The 13,487-nt window shown below is 40.9% G+C and overlaps 1 protein-coding gene across 2 annotated transcripts in view; it reads left to right on the top strand.

Moving 5' to 3' along the window:
- Positions 1-13,487, top strand: part of iqgap2 (IQ motif containing GTPase activating protein 2) — a 287,122-nt gene that overhangs the window by 151,762 nt on the left and 121,873 nt on the right. For both annotated transcript variants that reach the window (XM_072257878.1, XM_072257879.1), the window contains exons 6-8: positions 10,587-10,654; positions 10,785-10,898; positions 11,441-11,619. In XM_072257878.1, coding sequence (XP_072113979.1) covers positions 10,587-10,654; positions 10,785-10,898; positions 11,441-11,619 — 361 coding nt within the window. The remainder of the gene's footprint in view (positions 1-10,586; positions 10,655-10,784; positions 10,899-11,440; positions 11,620-13,487) is intronic.

Here is a 13,487-nt window from a genome sequence, read left to right as displayed (position 1 = left end):
TTTTTATTGAGCTCTTTAATATGTTCTGTAGAAGGTCATCGAGAAGTACATTGTGTTTTTTTGGAATTGTATTAGAATGGGTCTAAATAAATAGCTTGCAATAATCTACTTAATTTCTCCGTAGCAGATGCTTGGCGGAAAATATCCTTAGATGCTTCACAAGTCAGGGGCTTTCAAACTTACTGAAGTATAAATTATTGGCTTTCATTTTGCTGCATTTTTGTACTGTTTATGAGTTTCAATTCTAGTAACTTACTAGAATTCCTATACATTTGGGGAATCTGGTGTTGGATCCTACACAAGGTTACTACATTTGAAAGGGGATAAGGGTGTAGGTTGATTTTGGGGAAAAAAATTGTTTGCTGTAATGTTTTGATTACTTTTACTTTTGTGTTTAATAGCTTTTGAATGACCTGGATCAAACTTATTTATAGTTGATGAGTTTCGTTTAGCCACAACATTGTGAAGTTCATTGTATCTCAGACGTGTGCACCTGTAGTCAAAGCCTCGAGTCTGATTCGAGCTGAAGGGAGGCAGATACTGATGTGCTTGATCACCTACTCTGCCATGAGACTCGAGGCAGAGCAAATAGTTGGACATGCTGAAGCAAAGGCCTTTTACCAAACCTAAAGCCAAATTGCCTTGTTCATCCAGCTGATTATGACAGATCATCGAGTAAGGCTAAATATATACTGTTTTCACCCTTTTTTTGTCTCATTCTTCTCTTTGCCAGAAAATCATAAAGCATAGAAACAGGCCCTTTAGCCCAACTAGTCCATACTGACTACATTGCCCTGCAAGCTAGTCCTATTTGCCTATGTTTGCCCCATAGTTCTCTAAACCTCTCCTATCCATGTATTCATCCAGTTGGTTCATGAACATTGCTAATTGCCCACCTCAACCTCTATTCCTGGCAGCTCACTCCAAATACACACCGTCCTTTGTGAGAAGAAGTTTTATGTTTCTTTTAAATCTCTCACCTGTCTGATGAAAGTCAAGATATTCTGGGTTTGATACCCATTACTGGAATCAAGCTGGAAATGTACTTCAACAACTTGTGCAGTATTGGGTGGATTTGGCTCATCTTGGGCTTCCAGCTGGTACAGACATCAATTTTAACCAACATTTCAATGGCAAACTCTGCCACCTTCATCAGAGATGATGCCTGCTCATGTCTAGTCCAGTGGTATTTACACCCCCATCATTCGTCCCTCCTAATTGGTTCATCCTCATCCAACCTACCTTTGTAGCTATTTCTCTCTCATCCAGGCAACATCCTGGTTAACCTCTTGTTACACCTTCTCCAAAGCCTGCACATACTTCCTGTAATGTGTTGACCAGAACTGCACATGGTACTCCAAATATGGGCCTAAATAAAGGCATCTGTTAGTCTTGCGAGACCATGGATCTGCACCTGGAAAGTCTTCACTCTCCAGGGCGCAGGCCTGGGCAAGGTTGTCTGGAAGACCGGCAGTTGTCCATGCTGCAAGTCTCCCCTCTCCACGACCCCAATGTTGTCCAAGGGAAGGGCATTAGGAGCTTGGCACCAGTGTTGTCGCAGAGCAATGTGTGATTAAGTGCTTTGCTCAAGGACACAACATGTTGCCTCAGCTGGGGCTCGAACTCACAACCTTCAGGTCGCTAGTCCAATGCCTTAACCACTTGGCCACGTGGGCCAAACCAAAGGTTAATACAGCTGTAACATGGTTTCCTGAATTTTATACAATGCTCCAACCAGCAGGTGCAGGTGTGGCTTATCTACTTGTGTTGTCCTTTTCGGAGAGCTATGGACTTGCACCCCAATATCTCTCTGTACATCACTGCTATTCATGCTTTCTTGTTACATTTGACTTCTCAGATTGCAACATCTTACACTTGTCCATGCACATCCGCTTGCCCATGTTACCAGCTGGTCCAAATGCTGCTGAATCCTTCAACAACCTCCCTAATTATCTCCAACTCTGCCACTTTTTGTGTTGATTGTATTCTTATCAGCCAATCTACATTATCATCTAAAACATTCGATATGTATATGTGTATTTCAAACATCAGTGACCCTACAGTGATCCCTGCAGAATACCACTGAGCGCGGATCTCCAATCAGAATAGCACCCTTTCACAACTACCTTTTGTCTTCTATGGTCAAGCCAATTTTGAATCCAATCTGTCAAGTCTCCATTGGATCCAATGTGCCTAAACCTTCTGTATCAGCCTATCATGAAGGATCTTGTTAATAGCTTTACCAAAGTTCAGGTAGGCGATATCCACTGCCCTACCCTCATCTTTCTCACCTCAACTCGATCATGTTTGTAAGCCATGAACCCCCCCCCACACACAGCTATACTGATTATCCCTAATAAGTCTTTGCTTTTCAAATCTGAGTAGCTTATCCCTAATAATCGTCAATAATTTCCTTACTTCTGATGCAAAGCTCACAGGATTTCCTGGATTATCCCAATTGCCCTTATTAAACAGAGGACAACATGGGGTTACTCTCCAGTCCTCTGTAACCTCGGCTGTGATAGAGGATACAAATATCTCTATAAAGGCTCCAGCAATCTTCTGCCCCTCTGAATAGCCTGGGTTAGATCCCATCAGAACCTGGGATAGATCCCATTAAGCTCTTGGGATTTATCCACCTTAACATTCTTCACGAGACCCAACACCTCTTTAACTGATATCAACATGCCTAATAACGTTAGTGTACAGCTCTCTGATCTTGCTATCCTCCATGTCCCTCACTTTAATCAATACTAATGCAAAGTACCCCACCCACTACCTCTGGCTCTCACCATAAATTCCCTCTTTTGTCCTTTAAAAAGCTACCAAAGGCCAATGAAACTAAAAGCTGTGGACTGCTTTGGTGCTGCTGCTGAGAACCACAATTAGAATAAATTTTGATCTGTGTAACCTCTTCATTTCCCCCAAGTTTCTATACACAGGCCGAGTTTTGTAGTAGTTACCACATGCACTATCTTTCCTGTTTCAGCCATCCAAGCTACATCAGTGCAAGTCTTCAAGGTTACTGGTACAATTGCACCCAAAAGAGGACTTGACAAACAACTCATTATGTTGTTGTTTTTTTTAACAGTGCAAATTGATGCATGTATGTTTCAAAAGTGAGTTGATGATGTTATCTACTTCATAGCCTGGGTTTCTTTAAAAACAGAACTTGCAGTCCTACACGACAACCAGCAAACTACTATTGTGCACGTGCAACAGCCCTCATCAGTCAAAGGTTCGCACAAGTAACTATCTTAGAATCAGGTTTATTATCACTGGCATGTGTCGTGAAATTTGTCAGTGATAAACCTGATTCTAAGGTGCAGTTACTGTATCTGCAAGTTCTGCTTTTAAAGAAACCCCAGACTATGAAGTAGGTAACACCCTTGACTCACTTTTGAGATGTACATGGTACAATTTGCTTCTGAAAAAAAACCAACATAATGAGTTGTTTGCCAAGTCCTCTTTGGGTGCAATCATATCAGTAATTTTGAAGATTTGGAGTAATGTAGCTCAGATGTCTGGGACAGGCTGGATCTGATGCTGATAGCACTACTTGAAGCCAGTTCGAGAAGGGAACTTGCCACTCTTAAGGCAGTTGTAGGAGACCGTTGCAGCCTCTGAGAATGGGAGGCGACCTTAGTTCAGTATTTCCTGCTGCTGGGGCACGCACCAAACTACAGTATAAAAGTGAGTCAGTGAGAGCTATGGTTTCAATTAGTTTGATGCTTGAGTTATCTTTTTACCATTTAAAATTCTGACTCTATCTTTTTTTGTACATTAACTATGACTTTTGTCAAGGTAGCCAATGATTCCCTGCCAAGATTTTCTCACTGAACAAAACTGAGGACATTCTGTCATTGGAAACCTGTTGTAAATGATGTGGGGTAGAACTAGCCCAGCCTTGTTCAGAGCAGTATTTGTCATGGGTGGAGTTCTGCATATTGGCGGTTAAATGAATATTCTGGTAACGTAACAGAAGGGTGTGTATTTTCTGCTCATTGCTTTTACCCAAATTCATTCCCTTGCCTTTTTCACGTTCAGTAGCAAATGGTACGTTTCCCACAAAGATTTATTGTAACAAAGATTTGCAGTCAGCGCAACTGTTTTCCTAGGGGTCAAACTACTTTCCAGGGAAGAACGTTGCTTACTGGGCCAAAAAGTCTTGTTTTGCCCACTTTATTTGCTTTTCTACAAACCTGAACCTCAGTGGCTTACTGTTGTGTTTTGGCGCCCTCCAGTGGTTAGTCAGACAACCTGTTCCTTCTGGTCCCACCTTTCGACAAGATTAAAATAGAAGTGGAATCAGGAAATGCTGAAAACATTCCTTTGTGAATTCTGAGATGTCTAACACTTTCTTTAACCTTGATTTCCCCAGAGCATATTTGAGAGTCTGCAAGCTCTTCCCATCTCTTTGCACATCTGCTCTTGTTCCAGACTGAGAAGAAATCCACTTCACCAACCTCTGTATTCCATTGATGCATTTTCCAACACCTTGAGCAAGATTCCAGCAGCAGGCACATCTTTCCTTCCCCTGGCCAGCTACTCCTATCTATGCCTCTTATAAATGTTGTTCATCTGTAATGGTGTTCAGTTTTACTTCTCCTCTTCAACACGACTTATCAGCTGGGCACTTCCAGCATTCCCCTTATCATCTCAGTAGCAGCTCTGACTTGCATTTCACACTTTTACATGGGGCCCTCCCTTATGCACTCTCTCACTCCCCTTATTAATCTATTAACCCGACAGCTCTGTATAAAGTCTGATCACCTGGGTAACCATGCCACCCTATCAGAGTTGACCCCACTATCCTACTCAACACTTCTCTTGGACCTAATATTGTTCACTTTTTCTTATTGTGATGAAGAGTTCTTGACCTGCAACATTAACTGCTTCTCTATCCACAGATATCACCTGATCTGATGGTTTGAAGTATTTTATGTTTTATTTCAGATTTTCAGCGTCTGAAGTTTGTTTATTTTCAATTATTGTCTGAAATTAAAGCCTGTTTACCAGACTTCAGCCTGACTTTGTGTGTGTATGTGTTGGAGTGAGGTTGGATATAGAGTGATGGGGTCGGTCTGCCTTAGTACTATACAGGATTGTTCTGAGTGCTCTTCACTGCACATACATTGTGGGGCAGTTTGTCTCAGGTTCATGGTCTCCCTCAGTAGCACGCACAACTCGCTGGAGGAACTCAGCAGGTCGGGCAGCATCCATGGAAATGAGCAGTCAACGTTTCGGGCCGAGACCCTTCGTCAAGTCTCCCTCAGTGCTTTCAGAGTATCTAGCAGGGCACTGGGGAAAAGATGGTGCTGAGAGATGATGGGGCTCTGAAGCTGTTTGGGATGGAGTCCAGCAAACAAAAGTAACTGGTCTGAGAGTTTGTTATGGAGACAAACTTTTAAGATGTTAGATATGAGAAAGCCTCTCCTCTGGTGGTAATGGGTGTGTGATATCTACCTAGGGACGGATTCTGGGCTAGACTACAAGACACATGAAAACAACTATGAATGAAAAGAAATTGTACTTGGGTTTGGATGTAGTATGTTTAATCTGGATTCCGGTTTTATGCCCAAGGAATTGGTATTTAATGAACGCTTGCTTGAACCCTATTTAACACAATGCAATGAGATCCAATATACTGACCCTTCTCTCCTGACTTTTAATACTGTTCGAGGTACAACAGCTCATCTCACTCACTGATAAACTTGCTGAGCACCAAATTATGAACTTTAAAATTACTTTTTTTTGAAGATCAAGAGTCCAGAGGCCGATCTGTCACTGCAATCCTCATGGTTCCAGAAAATGGAGCTTGTGTGTAGTGATGACACTAAAGTTTGAAGTGATTTATGCAACATGAAGGAAAAGGTGTTGAGTAATCCACATGCAAATTAAGCATTCTGTAATGATAGAGCTGGTGTCTTGTTTTAAATCCCATGTTAAATATTTCATATTGCAGATGCATTATTTGACAATCTGTCCTTTTAAAAAGAAAACAATTGTACTGTGACAATAAGCTGTTTTCTGTGTAGGAAGACTAGTATAATGCAGATTAGATGGCCAGTTTGTGACATGTACCATAAGTCTAAACTCCTATTTCAGCTGACATGCACATTCTCAGATGTGCAGAAAGGCATGAGGCAGCGCCCCCGAGAGGAAATTGTGCTAGAGATGGACATGCATATAAATATGAGAAGAAATCATTTCCTGTTGCGAGAACAAATCTACCAGTTTTGGATATGCATCCAAAATGATATATTGCAGCTTTTAGAAGGGTAAATGGGTTAGCCCAGCCACATCTTTCCTTTGCATATAATGTATTTTGCGGCACAAACTTCAAAGGTTTTGGGAAGGATGAAGTAATTGCAAGTTGGTTGACAGGGCTTGGCCGTGGGGGTGGAGGGTGAGAAAAGCATACGACTAAGGCAGATTACAAGCAATTCTTTCTATTTTATAAATGACAAGTTGAGAGATCTAAAACAGTGTCGCCCAGTGTACCCAGTAAAAATAAATTACTTATTAACTACAAATGGCTACAGATATACCATTTTAACTGTAACACAATTTTAGTGGATCATTTATTAGAAGCAAATACAAAAGGTACAAAGGTACTTCACTGACAATAAAAAAAGCCTTTTTTTAAAAAAAACAAGAACTTGCATATTCTGCTTATTACTTAAATATTAGTACCAACTCATTAAAGTACACACAACAATCATGGACATGAGCACTCATTTGCACAATGAACTTTGAATGCCATTTAGAGCATAGAAATCTACAGTTCGGCCCACGATGTCTTACCAACCATGTAGCCTACTTTTAAAAACTGTCTAGAGTTACCCTACCCCACAGTCCTCTGTTTTTCAAAGCTCCATGCATCTGTCTAGGAGTGTCTTAAACCACCCTATTGTATCCACCTCTACCACCTTCGCCTGCAGTGCATTCCACACACCCATCAATCTGTGTGGAAAAACTTAGCCTGACACCTCTGTACCTACTTCCAAGCACCTATGCCCCTCGTGTTAGCCATTTCAACCCTGGGAAAAAGCCTCTGGAAAGTCAGGCATCTGATATTTAACATCTGATTTGTGATTTGCAGCATTGGCTAGCGGCTAACATTGGGGAGCACTGAACCTCTAGCTTGAAGTAACTAGTGAACATAACCTAACCTGTAAAACAAGTACTTCCTCCAAATATCCACAAAGGAAATCTCATACCTCTAGAGCAGAGGTTCTCAACCTGGGATTCACAGACCCCTTGGCTAATCGGAGGGGTCCATGGGAACCCCTGCTCTAGAGTAACAGATAATGAAATTGAAAATAATGGATTCAGGGTGCTGAATGAATTTTTTATATCTCTATAAATATTTTAATATAAGTACCCCATGTTAATTCATAGTAATTATTAACAAGTAAAAGCTGTCATCGTGGAAAATTTGATGCAAAATTGAGGCAGTTGTTTTTTTAGGTAATGCAGATTTTCAGAAGTGGGAGAAAGATGTAGAGCTTGGAATCTCGAGAGCCAATATTGTAGGATTCATAATAAATGAGAGAACACTGAATTTCTGGGAAGTTGCTGACTCCGGAAGAAATGGAAGAGTGTGATCACAAGGAAACCTGTGCGTATGGTTAAGGTTTTTCATGAGGCAGCTTTGAGAAACATGGGGAGATGACTGGTGCAAGAAGGTTATGGACAGCTGAGTTTTCAAATGGAAGATGGGAGGCAGTCCCGGAGAGCACTGGCATGGTGAATCTAGAAGTTCAGTAAAACCTGAATGATACAATTGGCACCAAGTAGGTTGAGGCACGGGGGAGATGGATTTTGGTTCTGGAAGTAAAGTCTAGATGACACCATTCCATTCTGTCTTCTGGATTTTCAGTAAGGTAATGGCTGGTCTTTTGACCTCATGTCACTTTCCTGCAGATTCCTTGATAACTAAAAGTCTATGGATCTCTCTGCCACTTCTGAACCTTCATGCATAAAGAATCCCAAAGATTTATCACCCACTGATTTTTTTAAAAAAAAGATTTTTTTCTTGTATCTGTTCTGAATGGCTGACCCTTTAAAGTGTCAATACACCAGCCACAGGAATCATCATACCTACATCTGAATAATCAAATTGCATTAGAATTTTTTATGTTTCAACAGGATTCCCTCTCAGTCTTTTAAACAAGGTCAATCTGCTGACCTTGTCATACGTCAAAGTTGCAATCCAGTAATTAGTGAACAGTTGCTGCAATCCTTCTGTCCCAAATAGGTAGGGACCAGATCTGCACTGTATTGTAGATGTTGTTTCACCAGCACCTTGCACAACTGTAGTGGGGTGACTCTACTCTGGAATTCAGATTCTCCTCCAATGAGAGTTCAAAGGTTCATTTATTATCAAAACATGTGTGTGTGTGTGTGTGTGTGTATATATATATATATATATATATATATACAACTCTGAAATTTGTCTTCTCCAAATAGTTACGAAACAAAGGAAGAACATGAAAGTCGTTCAGAGAGAAGCAACAAACCCCCCACCCCTGTACAAAAAGCAATGGCATCCCATTCATCAATCCCCCCAAACCTCCCCCACCGCACAAAACGGAGCAAGAGCATCAACCCTCAAAGAAGCAACCCCTCCCCCACACAAAAAACTAACAGAACACTAGCAGAACATCAACTCCTGAAAACCATCCCCTCACACAACAAATCAGAAGAGGAATGAGTGATTTTTTTAAAAAAACAATATAAAAACCATAAGTCTGAAAAAGTCCACAGTCCATAAATGCAATAGTCCAATCGATAAACAGAGAACCACAATATCATCCTGCGGTATCACCAACGTTCATCGAAAGGGAGGGACAGCACATGAGCTAGAGGGTCCTACCCCGCTGTCACAGCGAAAGGCTACTCACGGTCTCCTCTGGCAGCGATCAAAAGGAAGGCCGTCAGCACTGAAGCCCTCGTTCGCCTTCTGTATTCGCCTCGATGTCTCCGTCTTCATCAACGCTTTAATCGGTAATTAATGAACACTTTAAATGGCAAAACAGAGTTGAACATCGAATTGCGCCCCATCTCGAAGTCTCTTCACATCGAAACGCTTGCTTCCCAGAATCTTCTCGGAGCCAGCAAAGCACTGGATCGCTCAAACGATCTCCAAGCTGCAAATCGCAGACTCTAACACTCCCAGAAACACATTTAAGATTAAAAGCTACTTTCAAACGAGGAAAATCTGCAGGTGCTTGAAATCCAAGTAACCTACCCAAGTGTTCTGATGAAGGGCCTCAGCCCGAAACGTCAACTGTACACTTTTCCAAGAAACTATTTCCGTTTGCTGTCTGGAAGATGTCGACTGAGGGCAGGGAGAGTTGTGTGCTGGCGCCATCCATATTGGGTAGTTTAGCACCAAGTGGTATGAACAGCAACTTTTCCACTTTCAGATGACCCATGCCCGTGTTCCTTTCCACTCCCACGAGCCCATGCAGGTTCACTGACTTATCCATCCTCCAACTGGTTCCATTGGCCCTCCCTTACCTGTAAGCTCCCAATCCAGCACGGAATCCAGCTCTGCTCTCTCCCACACCACCTCCAGCATCTCCTTCCCTGGGCACCTGCAACCGGCAACCCCGCAGCCTGTGGGCCTGGTCTGCGCAACAATTGAGCTCCTCTGCCGTCGGTCCCGCTAGTGATGTATCCAGGTGATGTTGAAGTGTTATGTTTATAGCAAAGGAGAAGAGATGGTGCAAATTCTGTTGATAAGGCTGAGAGGCATCTGTTTTAAACACAAGCATGCAAGATTCCAGGTGACGTCAGCACTGGGTAGCATGTTGAGAAGAAATGAGATCCGAAGGGTGCCAACTTTTTGAGGCATTGCTTCTTGAAGATGTTCTGGATACTACAGAGGCTAGTGTTAAGGCTGGAGCTGACTAAATTTACAAGTCTATGCAGCGTATTTCAATCCTGTGCAGTGCCCCCCTCCCCTGCCCATAGTCAGTGATGCACCAGTTAGAATGCCCTTTAGGGTACTTCTGCAGAAATTTGCGAGTGTCTTTGGTGACACATCAAATCTCCTCAAACTCCAAATGAAATATAGCCGCTGTCATACCTTCTTTATAGCTGCATCGATATGGTGGGCCCAAGATAGATCCTCAGAGATATTGATTCCCAGCAACTTGAAATTGCTCACCCTTTCTACTTCTGATCCACTTACAAGGACTGGTATGTGTTACCTTTTCTGAAGTCCACAATCAGTTCTTTGGTCTTACTGACAGCAACAAGGTTGCTGCTGCGACTCCTTCATGCCCTCTCATCACTATCTGAAATTCCACCTACAATAGTTGTGTCATCAGCAAAATTAGAGAGGGCATTTGAGCTGGGCCTCGCCGCACAGTCACGGGTGTAGAGAGAGTGGAGCAGTGGGCTAAACGCACATCCCTGAGGTGCTGGGCTTTGCAGGATATCCCAATTGTGCTTCTAAAAGAATGAACCACTAATATCATGCAGCAATCTTTAACCAGTTACCCATAAATAAAATATGAATACATTTATTGTATATGTGGAAGGTAATTTTATATAATTGTACTTTGTTCCAGCTTGTACCTGTTCAAACTCGGGATAGCACCTCAAATCCAAGACTTGCTGGGAAAGGTGGATTTTACAGGTAAACCTGTTTTCCTCTGTAAACTGGACAGGCTTTATTAAATTCTGATTGAACTAATTTCTTTGATTATATTCTCAGAGCATTTGTTTGAAATGATTTTGCTGACTAAATGTAACTACTTTTCTTTCAGAGGAGGAAATAAGTAATATGCGCAAAGAACTGGAAAAATATGGAATTCAGATGCCTGCATTCAGCAAGATTGGTGGAATTCTGGCAAATGAACTTTCAGTAGATGAAGCTGCATGTATGTGTGTGTTTTTAAATGTTGCCCCATATTTAAAAAAAAAAAGGATGGAAACTTTTTAAAAAAGTACACAGGAAACATCTAGCAAGTCAGGTAGCATCTGTGGTAAAAAGAAAAGTAGTTAATTTTCAAGTTATGATGCAGAATATCAAGCTGAAATGTTAACTGAATTCCTCTTTCTACAGATTCTATCTGACCTGCTGAGTGTTTCAAGTATTTTGAGTTCTTTTAATATAGGCATACTTTTCATTGAAAACTATGAACAATAAGTCTGCTGCTAAATTTTCTCTACTGCTGAAACATTAATTCAGATTCATTTTCATTGCAGAATGTCTCACAAATAAATTAAATTGCAGTAAGGTGCAAAAACGTTTAGTATTGAATATTGGATTCAATTAAATCAGATATTTTTCAGCTTGCTCTAAGAATTGTCACCATCTTTTAATGGAGTTTGGAGTTCAAAATTCTGGGTTTGCAAGTGCATTAGAACGGCTTTACCCTATTTTGAACATGTTTCATTTTTACTGTGTTTCCTTCCCCAGTGCATGCTGCAGTAATTGCCATCAATGAAGCAATATCTCGCAGGGTCGTGGAGGAGACCATGAAGGCTTTAGCCAACCCAAATGCTGTCTTAAGTAATTTAGAAAACAATCTCGCCCAAGATTATCAAGAGAAATTATTTGAGGCCCAGCAAACGAAGCAAGAGGGTGCCAAAAGCAAGGTAGGATATCCTGTTCCATTGTTACTATAAGCATCGTTTTGCAATTAGTAATTTCTAACAAACACCTTTCCCTTGGGTGGAAATTAAAGTTTAACTGCCAAATTTTAATCTTTAGGTTCTTCCTTTTGAATAACAAAGGTGATATGCAATTCACTATTTCAAAAAATGAGGGTGAATAATTGCATTTCTTGTTTAAGTAAATTACAAATTTAACTTTTTAGTCTCATACATCACCTATTTGAACAAGATATGTAATTATTCACCCTTGCTTTTTATAATCACTTTCATTTTGTGAAGCACTGAAGAAATGGGAAAATGAGCAATTTTAACAGCTGGCAAATTATATCATTCAGCCTTTGTGCATTCCTATTAGATGCCTGATAACTGGTTATGCATTTACTAATTTCCTCAAGAAGCTGATTTTTGCCTTCCTGTTTTTGGAAAAACCAGCATAGAGAGAGCACCACCAAATATAAATTAATTCCTAGGTACTCCAGGTTATCATGGGAATTGCTGACTTAATGATCTAATCTATTAGTCTTGGCATCCCTAGTACTCAATACTGAAATAGCGTGCTACTATGGAAAATGGATGATAGAAATCATGAGGGGTGAGGAGAATTGTAAGTTGTGAAGAGGTTACAGAGACTTCAAGGTGATTTAGACAAATTGATTGTATACAGTGCTTCATTTCCAGGACTTCTCTGACATTCCTTACTTTCCTTGATTCCCTGAACTTTCAAATATTTATCTTTGTTTTTCAATGTTCACAATGATCTGGCCTCCATAACCTTCTGGGGCAGAGAATGCCAGAGCTTACTACCCATAGAAGAAATAGTTCCTGTACACCTCAGTTTAAGTGTCTATGCTTTGATCTCATAACTATGTCACTTCATTTGAGATTTGACATCTGCCCATCCCACCCCCACCAACAAAGGATCTTCAGTCAGTTTGCTACTCATCCTAATGAAGGGTCTCGGCCTGAAATGTCAGCTGTTTACCCTTTTCCATAGATACTATCTGACCTGCTGAGTTCCTCCAGCATTTTGTGTGTGTGTGTGTGTGTGTGTGTGTGTGTGTGTGTGTGTGTGTGTGTTGCTTGGATTTCCAGCATCTGTAGACTTTCTCGTCTTTATTACTACTCATTCTCCTAAGCTCCAAAATAAAAATCTGATTTTTTTTAGCCACTTGTGCTAGGTCAGTGCTCTCATCCAAGAAATTAGCCTGTTGAATCTTGGAGTGTCTCCAATGCCTAAGTATCCTTTCTTAACTAAGTTGACCAAAATACTGTAAAGTACTCCAGCTGTGCCCTTGTAGGCACCTGTAGAATTGTAGTAATACATCTCTTTCTAAAACCCAATCCTGTTCCAATCAGGGCCAACATATGATGTACACTTACCTGCTAGCCATCCTTTGGCAGTCCACATATAAGCTAGTATAGAAGGCTGTGCAGGCAAAGTTGCTGAATGTATTTTAAAATGGATAGATTCCTACAGAAGGGGCACCATTGAATATGGGGAGACAGTGGGAATAAGGAACAGCCATGGTCATCCTGAATGGCAAAACAGATTTGATGGACTGAAATAGTCTATTTCTGTTCCTGTTTTCCATGATTCTGTGAAGACCTGCATTTTCACTCATTCCACCCATTCCCTTGAAATGTTCAGAAAAGTACTGACTTAAGCATCATGGGTTTTGGGTTATATTTGTTTTTTGTATATAAAACAAGAAATACAGAATAAACAAAATGATGAACTAAACTGTGCGAAACAATCCTGTGATTCTGAAGCATACCGGGGTACAATTTTTGGATTGTCAATTTGAGTACTTTAATTTTTGATTAAAATATAAAAAGTTCAGGAGATAAAG

The sequence above is a fragment of the Mobula birostris genome, chromosome 5, assembly GCF_030028105.1.
Source record: "Mobula birostris isolate sMobBir1 chromosome 5, sMobBir1.hap1, whole genome shotgun sequence".
NCBI classification, from domain to species: domain Eukaryota; kingdom Metazoa; phylum Chordata; class Chondrichthyes; order Myliobatiformes; family Myliobatidae; genus Mobula; species Mobula birostris.
The sequence above is the reverse complement of the archived record's forward strand: the minus strand, read 5'-3'. Positions and strand labels throughout refer to the sequence as shown.